Genomic DNA, 21,955 nt, shown 5'->3' with positions numbered 1-21,955 from the left:
AAATAAAGTTCAAATGAATAACTTACCTGTTGGCTATTGTTTGATAACTGTTTAGCCATATTCTTAAGACTTTTTAGTACAGTCACTAATTCTCAGTGCACTGTTGATAAACTAATCTAGGCTTCAAATTCGGCATCAACTACTGTCATATTTGCCCAATAATTATGGTTTACTCGCCAGAAAAAAATCCTTTAGTACGCCTTGTAATATGTCTAAAAAATATCCAGCAGTTTATTTAAAAAATCTCCTTTCTGAAATATATGACTCGAGGTATTTCCAGAGACAATCTGGATTACAAATTAATAATCTCGAACGTAAAAGTTGTACTGAATTAACCATAGAGCTTATAGATGGACGAAAAGGTTTCCCAGTAACAACCCAGATTGATCTTTAACTATTCCGGCTTTAATATTCTTTGGGTTAACTTAACAACTGTTACTTAACAACTGTTTTGACTTAACAACTTTCCGGTTACTTTGACTTAACAACTGTTACTTAACAACTGTTTTGACTTAACAACTTTCCGGTACAATACTTGTTTAAACACGAAACAAAATAAAGCGAAGCCCATCGGATTTTTATTCAAAAGTATAAGCAATAAAATAAACAGTAGGAATTCAATGACTAGTAGGAATAAAGAATATTCTATTCTCCTTTCTTAACAACAGCAACAGCATCCGTGTCACTATTATTCTTCCATACATAGTAATTCAATGCCGCTGCAACTGATAGCCAGGCAAGGTAGGGAGCCAGAATCCAGCCTGCTGTAGAATTTACTTTGAAAAAGCTGTAAGCCGTGGCTGCAGCAGCTACATCAAGCAGGAGTATATCAATAAGACCCTAAAAGAATCAAATAAAATGCATGTAATTAGGAACTTGAAAATATTATGTTGCCTGTACACAGGGGGGGAGGGGGGTGATATGGGTGGAGAGTTTTCCAAACTTGGTAAAACAAAAACTTCCCGTGTTAATAAAAAAGAAAAGAAAAACAACAACACGCACACAGACGAAAAAACATATCTATCTGAATATTTGCCCCGCAGACGAGGAAACGCAAGCTTCTAGGTTCTGACAATTTTTTTCTTCCGAAAGATAGGGACTGTGACTTAAACTGGCCATTATCGATAACATAAATATTAGAATAGCTAAGCTGAAACATGCCAGAACATGCTGAAAGAAATGGAGAATACCATGAATACCATGGAGAATACCAAATGGAGAATACCGAACGGGACCATGAAATGGAGAATAAAACCTCTGAATTACAATATAATATCCAGTAAATTTCCATAGGGAGAACAAATCATGTTTTTTTCTAGCCTAAGACATCGCATGGAAATAAAAAACGGAACGTTTCTAGCTCTGGACGTAAGCTTCACAGGGATAACGTAATGTCAGGCTTGTGTTGAAAATATAATTATATTTATTTTTGTATTATGGGTTTTCATCAATAATAAAGCTTCGGCCCAGAAATGGACTGATAAATATCCGGCTAAAATCCAATTGAGACATCCCGAAGGAGGGATAGAGGGCATGGATACTGCAGTTTCTCAGAATATTGTCCACATATTTACTAGAAGGACTCAATAGATGAAAATGGACATAAGTAAGAACTGGTTTTCCAGTTGTGCCTTTTGAGTACCAGAAAAGCTTATAGTGCGAAAATATTTTGCCGGACCGGACACAAAATTAGTAAGCCTCTTCCCCCTCCCCCAAACATAATATTTGAAATTCAATTGCCCTACCTGCTTCCTTCCTCCTCCCATAGTGCCTGAAAGTTTCAACTTCATCCCATAAGCTGTTTCCAAGATATTACGAATATGCTATTCCGAAGCCCTGGACACACAGTGTTTATTTTTGTCTACCCCCCCCCCCAAGACAGAACTTGAAATCCGCTTGACCAGACCCCCCCCCCCCCAAACACTCCCTGAATGGTTCAAATTGATCCTCTTCATTCCTGAGACAGATAATTTGAGAAATTGGGTGTACAGTGCCTTGTGTTGTTTCTAGATCATACTCATGCGAAACTCTTGGAGTCTCGGCCGAGTTAACAATCCCTAGGAGCTTTTCTACTAAAACCTAATAGTGCACAATGACTAATTTACGTCATTTAGGGCCTTTCTCCCCAAAACTGTGGGATCTATGTTGACCCCAAGACCCGCTTATTAGATCTTTCAGCGTTTCTCGACAAGATGACTATCTCAATCTAATATAATTGGAGTTACGAGGTGGGATAGGGAGAAAAGAAAAGGGAAACTGACGAACCTCAAATGAATTTCGATCCTTAAAAAAAGAATTAGAACTTTCATCAAATGAGCCCCTTATCAGAATTCTACGACAGCCTTTCCTTGAGAAGTGGCAGGGAAAAAAAGTTTTTGCCCTCTTCGAGCCTACTTTTAGGCAATATACTTTTTTCGATTTTTCCTTTTGCATTGGGGTTCCCGTAGCCGAAGGACTTAAGGATGTAAGTTACAAGCCCCATTAAGGAAAAACAAAGTTGTATGTCCTTTTTTGGGCCCTATTTTTTTCGGGAGGGCCAGTAATTCTTTTTTGAACATTAGAGTCCCCTTGGGTTGAAGACTTATGACAATAAGTTTCAAACTTATCAGAGACAAAACTTTTTTAAACCTATTTCCAGGTCTTCCACATCGAAAAGTTGGACCCTTTTGACCCACAAAAGGACATCTAAAAGTTTCAAGCCAATCCCACACCCACTCAACATCAAACCAGCCCCCCTTCTATTGAGAAACCTACGTTTAAATCATTAGAAATAGGCATTGTTTACAGCCCCCCAAGGGCCTTAGGGGTCACGTCATCTGCGGAGGTTTTTTTTTATTGAACCTTTCAACTATTTTGAAATAAATGACTATCTCAAATTTTCACCTCGTGCTTTTGGGGGGCTTAATGGATGACCGAGAAAAAAAAATGGAATGAGAAGGAGACTGGTTATCCTTCAATCGCTTTCGACTCTTAAAAAGGGAACTACAATTTTCAACTTCCAGTGAAATACCCCTCTAAATATTCTACGACCACCCTTTCTAAAAGGAGTGGCCAGGGAAAACCCAATCATGCACTATTCACAACACTTGTGGCTATTTACTTAGACAGCGCTACTGTGCTGCCTATGATATTCAATTTTACTCGCCATTGAGAAAAAACAACCGTGCTTCGACACAGACTAAATGAATTATAAACTAGCTGAAAGGGGTTGCGTAGCTGTCTACGAGTGGCAACCGGGGTGGGCGAAAACGAGGGCGACAAAAACACACCCTCCGACGACAGTACGACCGAGACCTGCGGAGAGCTGAGCTGTCGTTGCAACCACAGTGAGAGGATGTCACGGCTGCTGCTCCGCTCCGGGACGTCTGGCGAGGCTTCGTTGATGCCCTATGTGCCACACCTGGCCATGGGGGAACTAAGGTCTAAGGTAAGGTAAAAGGGGTTAAACACAACTGAACCACGATTATCGGAACATGGTTTATAATTTACCAGAAGAAACAGTTTGTTCATGTTGAATTAGGGCTTTCAAGACATTCCTTGCAGGTACATGTTTTTACCATGGTACTTACGAAAGTCATTTATATTGTCCTTTTCAAACGATTGTATTTTTTTTCGTATTGTGTTTCAGGAGATTCCATTTTTGTTTTTTCACTTGATATAGCTCCTTTATCTATTAGTTATGAGAATTGTCAAGCAGTGTTACAAAACTATGTCCTAATGTTATTGTGTGACAAGCCATAGCACTTATTGTATTTTCATCGAAGAAATAAATAACAAAATCCTTAGTTTATCAGACTCTGGAATTTTTTTATATTGAATTTTAAGAATCATTTCCAGTTTAACTGCGTCTCATCCCTCTCCATTCCCTCTAACGCCTAGGTATAGCCCTTGGCTACATAATTTTTCTTTTCTATTTCGCGTTACTGGGTGTTCTTTGACATCTAATTATTTTTCAGAAAAACACCTTCTTTCCTTTCCGCAAACTCCATTTTCCTTTATGCAAACTCCGTTTTCCTTTTTCGTAAATTCCTTGAGATTAAATTATGCGTAATTTCGAAGTTATAAATCACCATTTTTTACAACTAGAATTTAATATTCATCGCAAAACTCATTAATTTTTTTTTTTTAGCTTTTTCTACTTTCTACATTTTTTCAAACTTTTTTAGCTTATTCTTTGTGATTAGTATAGATTGTAGGCTGTTATCCCTTACCTCTTAAATACATATTAAGTATGTTTCCTAAATAAGCATTCATTGCTTCTTAGATACATTTTAAGTCGGTTTCCTAGATAAGGGGTCTGGACGTTTACCCCCTTCCCCTTTGGTTGGTTGGTCTCCAAGCACGTTCAACTAATAAAAAAGGACTAGAACTCTCAATTTTTGACGAGGCGGAGGTGGGGATGAGGAAGCGGCAGTCCTTGTCCTATACGGAATAGATTTTGCTCACATTGGGCCTTAATATTACTCTTTACTTTCATAATAACAGTGCAGACCAGAAGTATTCCCAGAAATTAAGAGGGATTAAATATCAATCTCACATTTTGAATACATTTTTTAAAAGTTTCTTTTGTACTCATTAAAATTCCAATTGTTTGGCTTCAGTGGAAAATAGAAAGCTCACCGAAACAGCATCTCCTCCAAACACCCCCCCCCCAAAAGAAATAATTACGATTCATTTAATTTGGGACTGTTGACTCCAAGGTTTAGCATTGGTATTCCTTGTCGGAGAGGATACCAAGGGATTGATATTTAGCCCCCAATAAGTATCTTCGGGGTAATGTTCATAGACTGCAGTTCTTGCAACAGCAACTTGCAGGCATAGGGCAATGTAGTTTCTGTGAGATGCTTGCTAGTTTTACAGGTCCAACATAGTTTCTTGTGAGACAGGAAACCGCAATTCGAACAGATGAAAACATCGAAGGCATCAGCGGAGATCATCAAACGTTCCTTCAATAAATTCCTACAAGGGAAAAAGGGAGATGATTTGCAAGGACATCACTAGCCTGACACTGCAAATAGTAAAGGATTAAAGACGCTTCTCGGCTACTATGGTCCTTGCGTCAGCCCGCAGTATGTTGCTACAGCTGGGTTTGAACTCTGAGTCCCGTATTACCAAGCTGAGATCAAACCCACTGCGCCACCGCAGGACACGCAAATAGTAATATCAACGAGAATTAAAGATAATCAACAAAAACAAAAATTGATAAAATATTTTGGCTCTACTCTCAACTCAGTTATTCAAGAAGAAAAAGAAAAGAAGAAGGGGCAAAAATATCAGAATTATCAAAACAAAAGGTAAATCAGATTTTATTGAAAAGTTTAAATTAAAAGTAAGGCATTTAAATGTACACTAAAAAAGACAAATAAAAAGAAGAAAAAACCTTCATAACCATTCAGAATCAATTCATATATTGCACTTTTTTCTGAGCTAAAACAGATCGATTGGATGATGTTTTGATCAAATTTTATACAAACCTATAAGTGTTTTACTTTTTTAGTTTATTGACTTTAGACAATCATCTCATTATAAATCATTATAGAAATAACTTTGGGATTTATTATAATATTATTTCCAGTGATTATTCTTATTATGAGTGATTAAATAGCGTAATTTAGAAAATCCTTTCAAATAAACAAAGAATATTTTGGATAATGTTGAAAAAATGAGTTAATTTTAGTAAATCTACGCTCTAAAGCTAAACTCAGAGCGAAACCTGCAAATTTATCAATCGAATACGACAAATGACATTCTTATTGAAAATCTCTAGCTGGCATATTACATTGAAAGCGAAATTTCTCAAAACAAAAATTCAAATTAAAAGAAATACAAAAAAACAAAAACCAGCAATATTACTCTTAGGGCTAGGATGGGTATATATGATTAAAATGGAAATTATACTTTTTTCTGAAAAATTTCTCTGAAAGAGAAAAAAAAAATCCTTGAATATTTATCTATACAAAAACACCACCAATAATCTTTTTTGAAAGTCATTTGACCGAGCCCATATCAAATTGCACTCAAGCGAATTTTTCATACTCAACCAAATCAGCAAACACAACGAAGCTTATTAACAATTTATTGCAATTAATTGCAGCATATTATTGAATAAGCGTAAACACTGTTCTCTATTTCAATCGGTTTGAACATTAAAATGGATAAAATGAATTTTATGCCAGTTTACCTTGAACTGTGAGGAGCGACTCGGACCAATAGTAACCAAAACTTTAAAAAATAGAATTAAATATATAAAATTAATTAAGTTTAATTTGACCCATCAAAGGCTATGAGCCGGAGAAAATTTGCTTGATTTTCGAAAAAGGGGAAAAATACACCCAAAATTTCGAGCGATCTTAATGAAAATCACACCAGTAGATTCAGAATATTAGACAACCATGTTGTAGAGGTTTCAAGCTGCTATCTACAAAATGTATAATTTGCATTTTTGGCCAGAGGAAAGATCCGGATGAGTGTTTATTTTATATTATTATTATTCCCCATGGGTGATCGCATGGAACCAAAGGTCATAGAAGATAGAGAGAGCTCAATCACAGGGAAATCAAAAATTCTAGTGCCCGTTTTAAGTGACCAAAGATTGGAAGGCAACTAGTCCCCATTTTTCCCCAGACATCCGATTTTTTTTCTAAGACAGTCATTTGATGCTCCCCCTCATATATGAAATAATTTCTGTTCGTTTTAAGTTTTATTGTTGCTCCTTATTTTCATTGTATTTTTTTTTCTCTTTGTTCTGTAAAAGGACAAATCGTATCTTATTGAGCTCTGAAGAACAAGAAGCAAATAATTCATTGTAATACGTAGTTTTGAACGCAATTACAAAATTTAACTGGCTATCGAACGCAAAATTTTTTTAAATCCATTGCAATAATCTTATCGAACACGGGGTCAAAAATCCTTTCTACAGATAAAAAAGTGGCTAATATGTCATGACTAATACTCACGTTGAGTAATAAGCAATAAGACGATTTCGTTTCATTTCACCAAAACGAATTATTTCGGTGAATCATTTAGCTGATAAAATATTATTAAATAATGTTAAAAAAAAAATCGATTCGACTGAATCCCTGCTCTAAACCTAAGCTCATAGCGGTGAATTTATTAAGCAATATGACAAACCGATATTTCTATTACAACTCTCTGGATGTTATATAACATTGATAGCAAAATTGTCATAAGCTTCTCGTGAAATCACCTAAAAAAAAAAAAAACAGCGATATTACTAACAGAATTATAGCTGGTATTTATGATAAAAAGCGAAATTATCTGTATACTTCCTGAAAAATTTCTCAAAAAAAGATAGAAAGGAAAAAATATCCTTGAATACCTATCTACAAAAAGATACCGAAATTTCTTTAGAAAAATTAGTTTCCTTAAATATTCCCTCAAGCTTTGAATGGGAGGGTGACGACTGTGTATCTTCAATTTACTATTCTCGTTATGGGACCTAACTTCACTGTTTCCAAATATGTCTTTTGGCAAACAAAGTTTAGCTAAATTACCAAGGCCAGGGCCATATCCAGGGGAAGGGGTTACTCGGTTTGACCCCTCCCCCTACACTCCAAAATTTTTTTCTGATTTGTAAAAAGTAACAAAATACGTATAATTTTTTTTGCATCTTTCAACATTTTTCTCATCATCATTTTTCAAACTCAGATACACTCGACAGTATTTCTCATGCTAAACGAAATGGCAAATACTAAGAAATCCCATTCCCTGATAATGGAGTACTTAAATATATCCTAACTAATACTCACGTGGAGCCATAAGCAATGAGACAATCCCGTTCCATTTCACCAACACGTAGCCCCCCTTCTTTAGCTCTACCTTTAACTGATTGACGGGTCAGGGGTTTCACAGGGCCAGAACTTCGAGCATGCATTTTATCTTGAAGCATGTGCTTCAATTTTTGATAATAAACAGGTCCAAAATAAATATACCCAGTTAAGGGTTCGCCAGTTAAACCACAGGTGAGAACTTCTTTCCCAAGGTAGTTGTAGCCGTGGCGTATCAAGTCATCACTTACGTCTTTTACCTGCCAGTTAAATATAGGCTTATAAAAGTCAAACTGATTCCGCTTCGGAAAAAGATAAATACCCACTATACTAGAGCATTCATGGACACAAAAGGAGAAAATTTTAATTTCTTACTCTTTTCCATATTTAATCTGTTCTTTTACTTTGTTTTTGTATTTGCTCATTTCTACGATGCTTTTCGACAAATATTGCACTGTGAATGTCGTGGATTTTTCTGTAAAGGTGGAGCCAGGTATCCTGGCATTCAAGGCCGTATCCAGGGGGGGGGGGGTTTACCCGGTTTGAACACCCCCCCCCCCGAAATTTTTGACCGAGTTGAAAATAAGTCGAAAATTAGTAAAACCTAGGTAAAAATCAGTAAAATTAGTCGAAAACTGAGTCAAAAATCAGTAAAAACCCCCGAAAGAGTCAAAAATTAGTAACCCCCCCCGAAAAAAATCCTGGATCCGCTCCTGCTGGCGTTATTAAAAAAACGGTCAGCTATTAAAAAAAACAGGTTTTTTTAACTGAAAGTAAGGAACGACATTAAAACTTAAAATGAATAGAAATTATTACGTATATGAGGGGGTTGTTCCGTCCTCAACACCTCGCTCTTTACGCTAAAGTTCAAATTTTGTCTCAATTCTTTAAAAATAACTACTGAAAAAAAATCCCCATAGAAATTTCCCCTGGACAATTTAATCCTCGCGAAAATTTAACCCAGACATTACCCTTAACATCTCCACGCCTAAAATTGAGTCGGTAAAGAAAAAGTAAGACATAAAGAACTTTTGTATAGGAGTTCTGGCAGATTCACCAAGCGTAAAATTTCCCCTGAAAAGTTCACCCGCTGGAAACTTCCCTCTCCATGTAAAATTTTCCCAGTGTAAAATTCTCCCAGCAGAAAATTCTTCCTCCCCTCCCCACCCGAAAAACGTGTGTATATTCCCAATACCAATTAAAACAATATGTCCATTTTATAACTTAAAAACTTTTCCCCATGGGCTGTAGCGGGTCATTTTATCCCTGAAGACATAGTAATTGGGCCTTCAATGTATGCTAAAGAAAAAGGCTATTTAAAATTTTTGATCGGACGATTTTAGGAAAAAGGTGGCGTGGGTGGGGACCTAGTTGTCCTCCAATTATTTTGGTCACTTAAAAAGGGTACTAAAGCCTTTCATTTCCATTAGAACGAACCCTCTCTCGACGGTCTAGGCCCACTGGGTCAATACAAGCACCCCTAGGGAAAAAATAAACAAACAAAAACAAATAAACACGCATCCGTGATCTTTCTTCTGGCAAAAATTACAAGATTCCACAATTTAGCAGATATGAGCTTGAAACCTCTACAATAGTGTTCTTTGATACAATGAATCTGAAGGTGTGATTTTCATTAAAGTACTACGACTTCGAAGGGGTCTTCTCCCCCTTTTTTTAGAAAATCAGGCAAATTTTCTCAGGTTCGTAGGTTTTGACGGGTAAAACTAAACTTAACTAAACTAAACTTACATATTTGGAATCAGCATAATAAACCAATTCTTTTGATACATCAATTGGTATCAAAATTCAGTTTTTTAGAGTTACGGTTATTATTGAGCCGGGTCGCTCCGTACTTATTTACCACGAACATTACCAGGAACTGTCTATCAAAATCCAAACAAAGATCTTTGAAATATGAAATATTTTGTTTTTCTTTTGCTATTGTATTTTTTTTTAATGTCTGAATATATAAGGGATATAAGTTCGAGGGGGAGAATTGTCCTGTTCGGAAACAGGTACATTTTATATGACTGTTATAAAATCAAAACGTGGTATCTGTGGAGGCAGGATGATTTTTTTTTTTTTTAGTATCTCTACTCCTTCTGTAAACTATTCTAAGGTGTAGGAAATTGCATAAAGACAAGTCTACATCTATTATAATCTACGGAAGCCATCTTTCTGTAATTTAGGTTTGAGTATGGTTTTCTTTTAAGGTTGAATGCATAACAATTAAATATATTATTGATTAAACAAATTAATCCGTTTGCCAGGAATCCTTGCGGTTTAAAATTTACTATATTTTGTTTCATTTTCCATGCAATTTAACTGCTCTTTTTATTTGAGAATATTTCCTAAAAGTATTTAAAAATAAACTTATTCCAACGTAAAAAATACTTGAAATTTATTTCCTGTCACCTCACTACCACTAATATTTTGGTATTTGCCACCCCCCCCCCCGGAAATTTTCTGCCTGCACCCTTGGTGTCTAGGGTTAATTTAAAGCTGGAATTTTGGAAGGATAACTACCTCCCGGAAGGTTATGACGTTGGTAGACTCCAGGATGAAAATTTGAGAGAAACTTTCCAGGAACCGTAGAATACTAAACTTAAAAAGTTTAAAATCTGAAAATGTGGAACATGGTTAGAATAATTTAAGAAAAACAATTGGTGAAGTAGCTGAAGGTGTCTTGGGAAAGAAAGCTGGGACTGCAGCTAAGAATATTTGTGAAAAAGCTTTATGTTTAATTGAAAGAGGAGAAGGGGCTTGTACAAGAGTTACCTGAGTGATTGATCATATAAAGCAAGAGGAATATAAAGAAAGTGGAGAAAACATTAAAATATGGACTAAGGAGGTGTGAAGCGGAGGTTTTACGGATAAAATTGCTAATTATTTGAAAGATAATCGGCATATAGCAAAATATTGTACTGGCATGTTGACAAATTGAGGGGGAGCAGTCAATCTGGACTTATCCCAGATAAAAATAGGAGCGGGTTACAATCAGTGATAAGAAGAGTTAAAGGGAGACGGGCGGCACATTTTGAGAATGTGCTAAACCGAGATAGAGTTGCAGGAAAAGATATAGAGGAAAAGGAAAAAGTTTGTGATACCTTTGATGTAAAGGAAGATTTGTATTGTGAGGAAGAATTAGCGACAGTACTAAGACGATTAAAAAATAATAAGGCACCAGGTGCTGATAGCGTGGTAAATGAGTTTCTTAAATATAGTGGCTCTGAGGTTAAAAGTAAGTTACTGAAGATTATTGATATGATTTTTGAAAAAGGGGAAGTACCTAACGATTTTAGGGAAACCTTAATTAAGCCACTTTTATCAAGGTATTAATCTGGTATCTGTAGGTAGCAAATTACTTAGTAATATAATACTTTGTAGACTGAGCGATGTTGTAGATTAAGTTTTAAGAGAAGGACAGTGGGGTTTTAGAAAAGGTAGAGGATGTGTCGACCAAATTTTCACTCGTAAGTTAATAACTGAGAAGTGCCTGAGTGGTCAAACACTTTTGGTCCTCAGTTTTATAGATTATGAGCAAGGGTTCAATTCTGTTGATAGAAGAGCTTTACCAAAGGTTTTATCCTTGTATGGTATACCAGACAAATGTGTTAAAGTGATTAGGGCTATGTACAGGAATAACACTGCTGCGGTTAAGGTAGGAAATGAGGTTAGCATCTGGTTTTGTATTAAATCAAGAGTTAAGCAGGGTTCTGTCCTATCCCCCTTTATATGGATTATTTTGATGGACTTTGTCTGAAGGAGCACAGGAAAGGCAATGGGAGACTACGGAATCAAAGGGAGAGGAAAAAGTCTCCTGCGCTTAGACTATGCTGATGATTTAACCATCCTAGTTGAAAGTGTGAGCAAAATAAAGGAACTTTTAGAGGTTTTGGGAGTTCAGGATGCTAGAATAGGTTTGAAAATTAATGTTAAGAAGACTAAGTCACTAAGGCTAGGAATAAGTGAAGATGAAAAGCTGAAGTTGGGTAACGAAAAGATTGACCAGGTAGGCAGCTTCACTTACCTTGGTAGCATTATTAGTAAAGACGGTGGGAGCAGTGAAAATGTTAAAAGTAGAATAGCCAAGGCTTATGGTGTTTTGTTTTTTTTCACAGTTAAAAAACGTTAGACAAAATACGAAGATAAGTCGGCAAACCAAGATTAGAATATTAGAAACTACAGTGATGACAGTGGTCAAATATGGCTCTGAAGCGTGGGCGCTCTGAAAAGCGGATGAAGATTTGCTAGATATTTTCCAGAGACATTGCTTACGGATTGTTCTTGGTACCCGGCTGACTGACCGTATTTCGAACAATAGGTTGTACGAAAAATGTGGGTCTATCCCGCTTTCTTGACCTAGAATGAAAGAAAGGTTGAGATGGCTAGGGCACGTTGTGTGGATGAAGGATGACAGATTGCTGAAGATTGTCCTTTTCGGCCAACCGTCTAGGGCTAAACGGAAAGCAGATCGTCTTCGTCTTGGGAGGATGTCATAAAAAAAAAATTAAAATACATGTAAACTTTCAGGGAGGGTGTAAAAAGGGAGGCTCTGAATAGATTGGGATGGAGGAGAGGCGTACGTAGCTGTGTTGACCTCAGGTGGTTTGGTGCTGGGGTGAGCTGTTAGTAGAAGTAGTAGTAAAAAGCCTATAGCCTGTAGGACAAAAACACTAAAAAATGTATTCGTTCTAACATTGAAAGCTAGCTAAAGAGCCTATAGCCTATAGGACAAACAACACTAAAAAAAAGTAGTGCAAATTCTTTTATAAGGCCCAGAGAGAAAATATTTTGCCCCATCCCCCAAGCGAAAATTTGGATTCCCCTTAAAAAACATCTTTTTCTCAAAGCTTCAATTCGATCCAACCGTGAAAAAAAAATGACTTAACAAACCATAAAATACAATACCTTTGAATGATACCTGGCTGTATTCAATCTGATACCTGGCTGTATTCAATCAGAGAGATCATTGAAGATGAACTGTATGCTCACTGATGATTATCGGAAACATCCTGGCATTTCAGGTTAGGATGTTACATATTCGGGGACTCCTCAGCCACCACATAACACTACATGATTGGTAGGGACTCTGAAATTTCCAAACATATGAATCACAATATTAACCAAACGAAAGAACATGGAAGTCTAGTTTTTTTTTTCTCAAATGAAAAAGCAATCAGCAACGAACGCCATCTAGCATATGTTAACTAAAAATTTGATAACAAAAATCAAAATTTGACTATTAGTTTGAATTTATTTACTTTCTCCGTATTTTTACTTTATGTTAAGTCGCAATTAAAAAAAAAAACACTTTTGATATTAGGGCACAAAAGGTATATTTCGTGTTTTTATGAACTCGGCTATGCTCTGTGAAACAGCCTAATCCCAACTATATTATATTAAATAACTAAATAGTCTGGAAGCTAAGAATGATAATTCTTATTAAGCTCATATTAGAGCGAAGAAGTTTCACCTCGCAGTAGTTTCACATCCACTGAGATCTACAAATCCTTATTTTCTGCTTTTAACCCCATTATGCTCGGACCTATATGCCTTTGCTGTTGACTTTATTACTAATTAGTGACAAATTAATAATGATTGGCAAACTTCGAACTAATAAGATGAATACGTTTCTTTTAGGATACTTACCCATGGCTTGTTTACCCATGGCACATTGGTAAGTATTTCTTGGGGACTGATTATGATGCGGGAAGGGAATGAGACCAGCAACGACGCCTAATATAGTATATGACTCAATTTCCATGTGAGTATGAGATGGCGTCACTTCAAACTCTGAAACAGCGACCAGGGACAGATTCTCTTCGTTGACATCTAGATATTCAACCAAGCCTCCGTCAACAAAGTCCTAGAAAATATGAATCAGTTGAGGTAAAAATTTATCCTTTGAATTGTATTCAAAAGAATTAGAAAGTACAAAGCCAAAACTACCTACATAATTAAAGACATTTCCTTTTTGTTATAGAAATATTTATTTACAATAAATATTAACTAGTTATTCTCATTACGCAACATGCAACATTACTGTCATGAGTTCAGCCCCAAAACTGCACAGTGCATAAATTCCTTCGACAATCCTTTCTGTTGAATTTTCAGCTGCTTTCCATCCCCACAAGTTAGCCCAAAGCTATAAGCCCATGATTGATAGTGGACTCTTTTTATTTATTTCTTCCCGAATCCTCACGAAAAATCAGCATCCTATTTATCTGCTAACCTCAAACGAGTCTCCGACGGAACCGGAAGTTCATCATCTTTTGACGATCTGTTCTGCAGAAAGTTGTCACGTTTTTTTATTTGCTAAAAAACTGCTACTTCCCTAAAGAAAATTCAGAAGCCCTCTGTCCATGATTGACTTGAAAATTCAACTATTGTTCCATTATTTTTAGTTGCTATTCCGCCAACTGGTGGTCAAGCCTGAACAAGAAATGTGGACGTCTAAGATCGGGGTAAATAAATATTTGGCAAATTATAACAAGAGAAAAATTCTCCTGTAGCTCGTTCTCCCCAGTAAGTATCTAGTTGACGAGACCTGCTCGAAAACTGTTTGTTACCGGAATCTTATCTGGAAAGGTTAATGGCATTAACCTGAATCTACCTCTTATTTCTGCAGTAGAAATCCCCAAAAATAAGGAGCTTCCTTAATTGGCATCTGAATTCTCTGCACCTCATTCCGTCCTAGAAACTAAATTCGAACATGAACTTTATTATTGCAATTATTTTTGTAGAACAGGTAGTTTTTTTGTTTTTTTTTTCAAGGAAAATGTTACAGTTTTACCGCCTAAAGCCAAACGTCCAGCTGTAAGTCCCACCACATAGTTCCCAATATTTTGATAGTACCAGTGTTCTACATCTAAAATATGGTAGTTGCGCTATGATTGAGCATTTGACCCTTCTTCAATTTCCTTCCGAAAGGATCTCCATTTGACTGTCTTTCCAAAGAAAAGTAAATCACGGTTTGATGTGCTCTCTTCCACCCTATTACTGTTTCTACTACACTGCAAACTTTATAAAATATTATATATTGATGAGTTAGAGAAGAGTTGTTATACTCTATTCACACTAATTTGGGTTTCAACAACGCATTGAGTATATATATGTTTCAGCAGTAGTTGCTAATAAACTCATTGAAACAAATGTCCCTAGTTCTCTATAGATCCTGGGAGGAAACACCCTAAAGTGTGCTTTCGATTGCCATATTCATGCCATTATGTTGTGAATAATGTTGCTCAGTCCTGCACACCACTAAGAAATATGTACCCGAGCGCTGGTATTTCCACCACGATTTCTCAGCCCAGCAATAGCTCTCCAGTTGCTATAGGACGAATTCCTGTTCGTAAGGAAACCAGGCAGGTGCCTCTCACTGCTTTTACCCTCTTAACAGTTACGTTTTTGATGCAAAGGGTAAATGCCAAACACATTTCCTATCATAGGCAGCGCGCAAGCGCTGCCTAATTAATGAACGATGTGGCCACAATGTGTTTTTTTTCTTTCTTCGACAGGCACTTCGTATCGAAGGAGTTGTCGTAGAAACTTTGAAAAGGGCTCATTAAATTGGAAATTGAGGTGGCTAGTGCCCTTTTTAATAGTCGAAAGTGATTGGAGGGAAACTAGCCCCCTCTCCCCACGCCCATCATTCCCCAAAACACATCCGATCAAAATTTTTAGGTAGCCATTTCGTTCAGCATAGTTGATTTCCAGACAAAAAATATCTTTTTGAGGAGGACACTCCCCCACATTCCTCATGGCAAGGGTATTAAGTTATGCCCTGGGGGCATATAAGGTTTTTATAGAAGGCGTTGTCGTAGAAACTTCAAAACAGGCTCATTCGATTGGAAATTAAAGGGCTAGTGTCCTTTTTAATAGTCGAAAATGATTGGAGGGCAACCAGCCCCCCCCCACACCCATCATTCCCCCAAACACATCCAATCAAAATTTTGAGATAGCCATTTTGTTAAGCGTAGTTGATTTCGAGATAGAAAATATGTTTTTGAGGAGGATGCTCCCCCACAGCCGTCAGGGCAAGGGTTTTAAGTTATGCCCTGGGGGCATATAAGGTTTTTATAGAAGGCATTGTCATAATTGAAAGGGCTAGTACCTTTTTTAATAGTTGAATGTGATTGGATAGCGAACAACACCCCTCACACCCACCATTTTCCCAAACACATCGAATTAAAATTTTGAGATATCCATTTTGTTCAACGTAGTTGAAAGTTCTGGAAATTAGGTCTTTTATAATGATAGCCCCCTCATAGCCTCAGTGCAAGGGTTGTAAGTTGTTTCCTGGGGCATATAAAGTTTTTATTGAAAGCACTGTCGTAGAAACTTTAAAAGAGCTTTTTCAATTGGAAATTGAAAGGGCTAGTGCCTTTTTTAATAGTTGAAAGTGATTGGATAGCGACTAACGCCCCTCTCACGCCCACCATTTTCCAAAAAACATCCAATCAAAATTTTGAGATATCCATTTTATTCAACGTAGTTGAAAGTTCTGGAACTTAGGTCTTTTAGGATGATAGACCCCTCAGAGCCCTCAGTGCAAGAAATGTAAGTTATGCCCTGGGGGCATATAAGGTTTTATATAGAAAGTTGGTGCATAAATCATAGGCAGCGCGATCGCGCTGCTTAACTAAAGAACGGGGACACTCGAGAATGAGACAAGAAACGGGACTAAGTAAAGATGAGGACACTCCCCCACAGTCCTCAGGGCAAGGGTTTTAAGTTATGCCTTGGGGGCATATAAGAACGATGTTGGCACAATGTATTATTTATTAATTTTTTTCTTTAGAGCAGGGCACTTCGTATCCAAGAAGTTGTCGCAGAAACTTCAGAAAGCGCTCATTCAATAGAACATTCTAGTGGCCTGTGCCCTTTTTAATAGTCGAAAGTGATTTGAAGTTGACTATAACACCTTCCACGCCCACCATTTCCAGAAACACATCCGATCAAAATTTTGAGACAGCCATTTTCCTCAGCGTAGTTGATTTCCAGACAGAAATTATGTTTTTGAGGACAGTCCCCCTCAGGAAAAAGGGTTGTAAGTTATGCCCTGGGGGCATTTAAGATTTTTTATAGAAGGCGTTGTCGTAGAAACGTCAAAATTACATCTTCACTTATTCCTAGCCTTAGTGACTTAGTTTCTTAACATTATTTTTTAAACCTATTCTAGCACCCTGAACTCACAAAACCTCTAAAAGTTCATTCATTCTGCTCACACTTTCATCCAGGATGCTCAAATATCAGCATAATCCAAGTCGAGGACAGTTTTTCATCCCCATTTGATTTCGTGGTCTCCCATTGCCTTTCCAGTATTCCTTACGACAAAGTCAATCAAAATGATCCATGCAAAGGGGGATAGAACACAGCCCTGTGATTTATCCCCCTGAGAACACAGGGCTGTTAAGGTCCCCTTAAGGTAGGTTAAGGTTCCTACCGTAACCGCAGCAGTGTTATTCTCGTAAATAATCCTAACCGCTCTATTGTATTTGTCTGGTATACTATGCAAGGATAAGACCTTCGCTAAAGCTCTTATATCAACAGAATCGAACACTTGCTCATAATCTATAAAACTGAAGACCAAATGATTTGACCACTCAGGAACTTCTCAATTATTAACCTAAGACTAAACATTTGGTCGACACATCCTCTACCTTTGCTAAAACCGCATTGTTCTGCTCTTATTACATTGTCTACAGCATCTCTCAGCCTAAAACGTATCATATAACTAAGCAATTTCCTACCTAACGAGACCGGACTAATGTATCAATAATTACCACACTCAGTCTCGTCACCTTTCACATACAATGGTTTAATTACGGTTTTTCTAAAATTCCTACGTACTTCCCCCTTTTCAAAAATTATATTTCATAATCTTCAATAGCTTACATCTAACACCAGAGCCATAACATTGAAGAAACTCAATTACCAGACTATCAGCACCTGGAGCCTTGTTATTTATTAATCCTGTAAGTTCTGTCACTAATGCTTTGTCACAAAACAAATCTTCCTTCAAGCGCAAAGTATCACAAACTTTTTCATTTTCCTCTATATCATTTCCCACAACTCTATCTTGGTTTAGCGCATTCTCAAAATGCTCTGCCCATCTCTCTTTAACTCTTGACTTACCACTAACTGTGGCCCTGTTCCTATCCTAAACTGGGACGAGTTCGGATCAACTATTTCCACTCAATTTATTAACATACAAGTACAATATTTTATTATTATGCTGTCTAGCTGCATCTTCCAGATACTCAGCAATTTTATCGATGGTTTCCACTTCACACCTCCTTAGTTCATATTTTAATGCTTTCTCCACTTTATTTAAATTCCTTTTGTTTTCATATGATCTATTTATCACTCAGATAATTCTTGTACAAGCTTCTTCTTCTGTCTATTAAGCATAAAGCTTTTTCACTAATATTCTTAGCTGCGCTCCTAGTTTTCTTACCTAAGACACCATCAGCAATTTCACAAATTGTTTTTCTAAAATTATTCCATCCATCTTCCCCATAGTAAAATTTTAAACTCAGATAGTATTGGTTATAACTAGATTGTTACATCTACAAAATTCCAGCAGTCTGTAGCTATAACTGTTTTCTTTCCCTACACCAAAATTACCCAGACTAGGATACGATCTATCCCTGTTTCTACTAGCCTGGGTGTTAAACTTTCCTAATAAAAACACCATATTTCTACCTGGACCCTGTCTATTTGCTCCTGTAATTGTAAATAAAATTTATATGAGTCATTAGTATCTCCGTCAGTCGGTTCTACAGGGGCACATGCTACTATAACTTATAGCCTGAGGTTCCGAGTCATAAAGTGAGCAATTAGTAATCTATTAGTAATACCTTCTCAGCAAAAACAAGACATATCAGCTTCCTTATTCATCATGAGCCCTACTCCCTGTCTTTGTACACCAGTCATCCTGCCTGAGTCTGTAAATTCTATATTACCTAGCTTCATGCTTCCTACCCCCTGGGATATGAGCTTCTGGAACTCCTGATGAGTTCAATTCGAATCGTCTGAATTTGTCAGTCGAAATGTCAATACAATATTTATTTTTTTAAGTCGTAACATTCCAAGTTCAAATCTTCATATTCTTTAAATCATTGAAATTATTTTTGCCTCAGGAAAAGCAATGGTCCCGGATACCAGTGCAGAACGGGAGCCAGCGCATCTTCTCAAGTCTACACCGAAGCCCTTAAGCCGGCTTAGAACCGGACAGTAAGAAGTCCCTGGGACCTCCAGTTGACTTGACGAATCAGAACTTCAGAGTAAATTTTAAGCTTAAAAAACAAATGTCAATAGAAAATCGTAAAACGCGAGAAAAAAGTCAGAAAAAGAATGGCGACACAAAATCTCGATTACGAAGTGGTACTTCTGTTTCTGTTTAGTAACAAAAATGTGGACCAATGAAGTTGCTAGTTAACAATGACGAATAAAATACCCTACAAAGGAATTACGGCATCTTTCCGTCGTTAATGAGGATTTTTTGGTAAAAACCCTTAAGTCAAATAATTGCCTTTTTAAGGACTTGTTGTTAGTTAATATTAGCACTTACTAAGTAAAATATATATCATTAAACGAAACATCCTGATTTTAATGTAGAAACGTACGATTAATCTGAAAGGTATCTAGTTCTTATAATTGTAGCGACAATCTTGAATCATTTGTCAATAATTACTGATTAGAAAATATAGTCAAGCAAAGCATAAAAAGGAAAACAACCTGAAATGTAGTCTTTCCATTTGACAAGTCTTGGATATGTTGAGCATTAACTTTGGGTTTTCCATTTTCTACAATTATATAAAGACGACAAAGACGACCACCATCAGTTGCAATATAAACACATCGATGTCTGTTCTCCAGATAAACGGACACAAACGGCGAACCATGGCCTTTTCGTCGAAGATGTCGAACAGCTCTCACCAAAGCCGCAGGTTTATCTGTAGCTGCTACTAACGAACCTAAAAAGATATGAATTTTGAGGAACCAAATATACATAAATTTGAACCCCGTGATTGCTCAAATATAGTACGGGATCATACATACCTTTCCAGACAGCAGCTGTCAGTTCTATGCCAGCAATCCAAAGATTAAAATAGCTATGAAGACCACACTGCCTTTCCATAACAAACAACAAAAGTACGAAGAACAATAAAGAAAGCTTTTTGCAAGACAGTGGAGATAATTTGAATGAATATTTCGGCCCTATGTCGAAGGGCCGTCCTCAGCAATACAAAAATATATGAAAAATATTTATTCTCATCTAAATGACGAGACAACATATAGAACTACAACCCACGATCATACTGATCAATTTGCAAACAAAATTATAAATGTTTTAAAAATTATAAATATCTTTTTGAGGAGGACACTCCCCCACAACCCTCATGGCAAGGGTATTAAGTTATGCCCTGGGGGCATATAAGGTTTTTATAGAAGGCGTTGTCGTAGAAACTTCAAAACAGGCTCATTCGATTGGAAATTAAAGGGCTAGTGCCCTTTTTAATAGTCGAAAATGATTGGAGGGCAACTAGCCCCCCCCCCTCCACGCCCACCAGTCCCCAAAACACATCCAATCAAAATTTTGAGATAGCCATTTTGTTCAGCGTAGTTGCTTTCGAGATAAAAAATATGTTTTTGAGGAGGACACTCCCCCACAACCCTCAGGGCAAGGGTTTTAAGTTATGCCCTGGGGGCATATAAGGTTTATATAGAAGGCATTGTCATAATTGAAAGGGCTAGTACCTTTTTTAATAGTTGAATGTGATTGGATAGCGAACAACACCCCTCACACCCACCATTTTCCCAAACACATCGAATTAAAATTTTGAGATATCCATTTTGTTCAACGTAGTTGAAAGTTCTGGAAATTAGGTCTTTAATAATGATAGCCCCCTCATAGCCTCAGTGCAAGGGTTGTAAGTTGTTTCCTGGGGCATATAAAGTTTTTATTGAAAGCACTGTCGTAGAAACTTTAAAAGAGCTTTTTCAATTGGAAATTGAAAGGGCTAGTGCCTTTTTTAATAGTTGAAAGTGATTGGATAGCGACTAACGCTCCTCTCACGCCCAACATTTTCCAAAACACATCCAATCAAAATTTTGAGATATCCATTTTGTTCAACGTAGTTGAACGTTCTGGAACTTAGGTCTTTTAGGATGATAGCCCCCTCAGAGCCCTCAGTGCAAGAAATGTAAGTTATGCCCTGGGGGCATATAAGGTTTATATAGAAAGTTGCTGCATAAATCAGAGGCAGCGCGATCGCGCTGCCTAAGCACAGACCGGGGACACACGAGAACGAGACAAGAAACGGGTACTAAGTACAGAGGAGGAAACTCCCCCACAGTCCTCAGGGCAAGGGTTTTAAGTCATGCCCTGGGGGTATATAAGAACGATGTTGGCACACTGTATCATTTATTAATTTTTACCTTTTGAGCAGGGCACTTCGTATTGAAGAAGTTGTCGTAGAAACTTCGAAAAGGGCTCATTCAATTGGAAATTAGAGTGGCTTGTGCCCTTTTTAATAGTTGAAAGTAATTGGAAGTTGACTAACACCCCTTCCACGCCCACCATTTCCCGAAACACATCCAATCAAAATTTTTAGACAGCCATTTTCCTCAGCGTAGTTGATTTCCAGACAGAAATTATGTTTTTGAGGACAGTCCCCCTCAGGAAAAAGGGTTGTAAGTTATGCCCTGGGGGCATTTAAGATTTTTTATAGAAGGCGTTGTCGTAGAAACTTTAAAAAAGGCTCATTCGATTGGAAATTCAAAGGGCTAGTGCTCTTTTAAATAGTCGATAGTAATTAGAGGGCAACTAACCCGCCTCTCACGCCCACCTTTTCCCCAAACACATTTAATCAAAACCTTGAGATAGCCATTATATTCAACGCAGTTTTAAGTTCTGGAAATTATGTCTTTGAGAATGACAACTCCCCACGGTCCTTAGGACCAGGATTGTAAATTATGCCAAGGGGGCAAAAAAGGTTTTTATATAAAGCGTTGTCGTAAAAAATTCAAAAAGGGCTCATTCGATTGGAAATTGGAATGACTAGTGCCCTTTTTAGTAGTTGAACGTGATTGGAAAGCAACTAACACCCCTTTCAAGTCCACTATTTCCCCAAACACATCCAATGAAGATTTTGAGA

The 21,955-nt window shown here is 37.1% G+C and overlaps 2 protein-coding genes across 6 annotated transcripts in view; both read right to left on the bottom strand.

Moving 5' to 3' along the window:
* Positions 1–560: 560 nt before the first annotated feature.
* Positions 561–19,969, bottom strand: LOC148955514 (uncharacterized). Of its 5 annotated transcripts, none has more exons than XM_089102585.1 (6): positions 19,533–19,969; positions 13,440–13,656; positions 12,699–12,879; positions 7,770–8,047; positions 4,447–4,959; positions 561–840 (listed from the first exon to the last, which is right to left on the bottom strand). In XM_089102585.1, exons 1-3 carry the CDS (start codon positions 19,806–19,808, stop codon positions 12,860–12,862), a joined length of 513 nt encoding a protein of 170 aa, XP_088958711.1. In that variant the 5' UTR covers positions 19,809–19,969; the 3' UTR covers positions 561–840; positions 4,447–4,959; positions 7,770–8,047; positions 12,699–12,859. The 5 variants fall into 5 exon arrangements, with proteins under 5 accessions (XP_088958711.1, XP_088958719.1, XP_088958726.1 ...); XM_089102593.1 differs by having other exon boundaries at positions 4,538–4,959; XM_089102600.1 differs by lacking the exon at positions 4,447–4,959.
* Positions 19,645–21,955, bottom strand: part of LOC148955513 (uncharacterized) — an 85,109-nt gene continuing 82,798 nt past the window's right edge. The window contains exon 4 of the mRNA XM_089102648.1: positions 19,645–19,771. The gene's annotated coding sequence lies outside the window, so the exon portion shown is untranslated. The remainder of the gene's footprint in view (positions 19,772–21,955) is intronic.

Source organism: Artemia sp. Qi Xiang Cuo, chromosome 2 (assembly GCF_049724085.1).
Source record: "Artemia sp. Qi Xiang Cuo chromosome 2, ASM4972408v1, whole genome shotgun sequence".
NCBI lineage: Eukaryota > Metazoa > Arthropoda > Branchiopoda > Anostraca > Artemiidae > Artemia > Artemia sp. Qi Xiang Cuo.
This window is presented reverse-complemented; position numbering and strand designations above follow the sequence as displayed.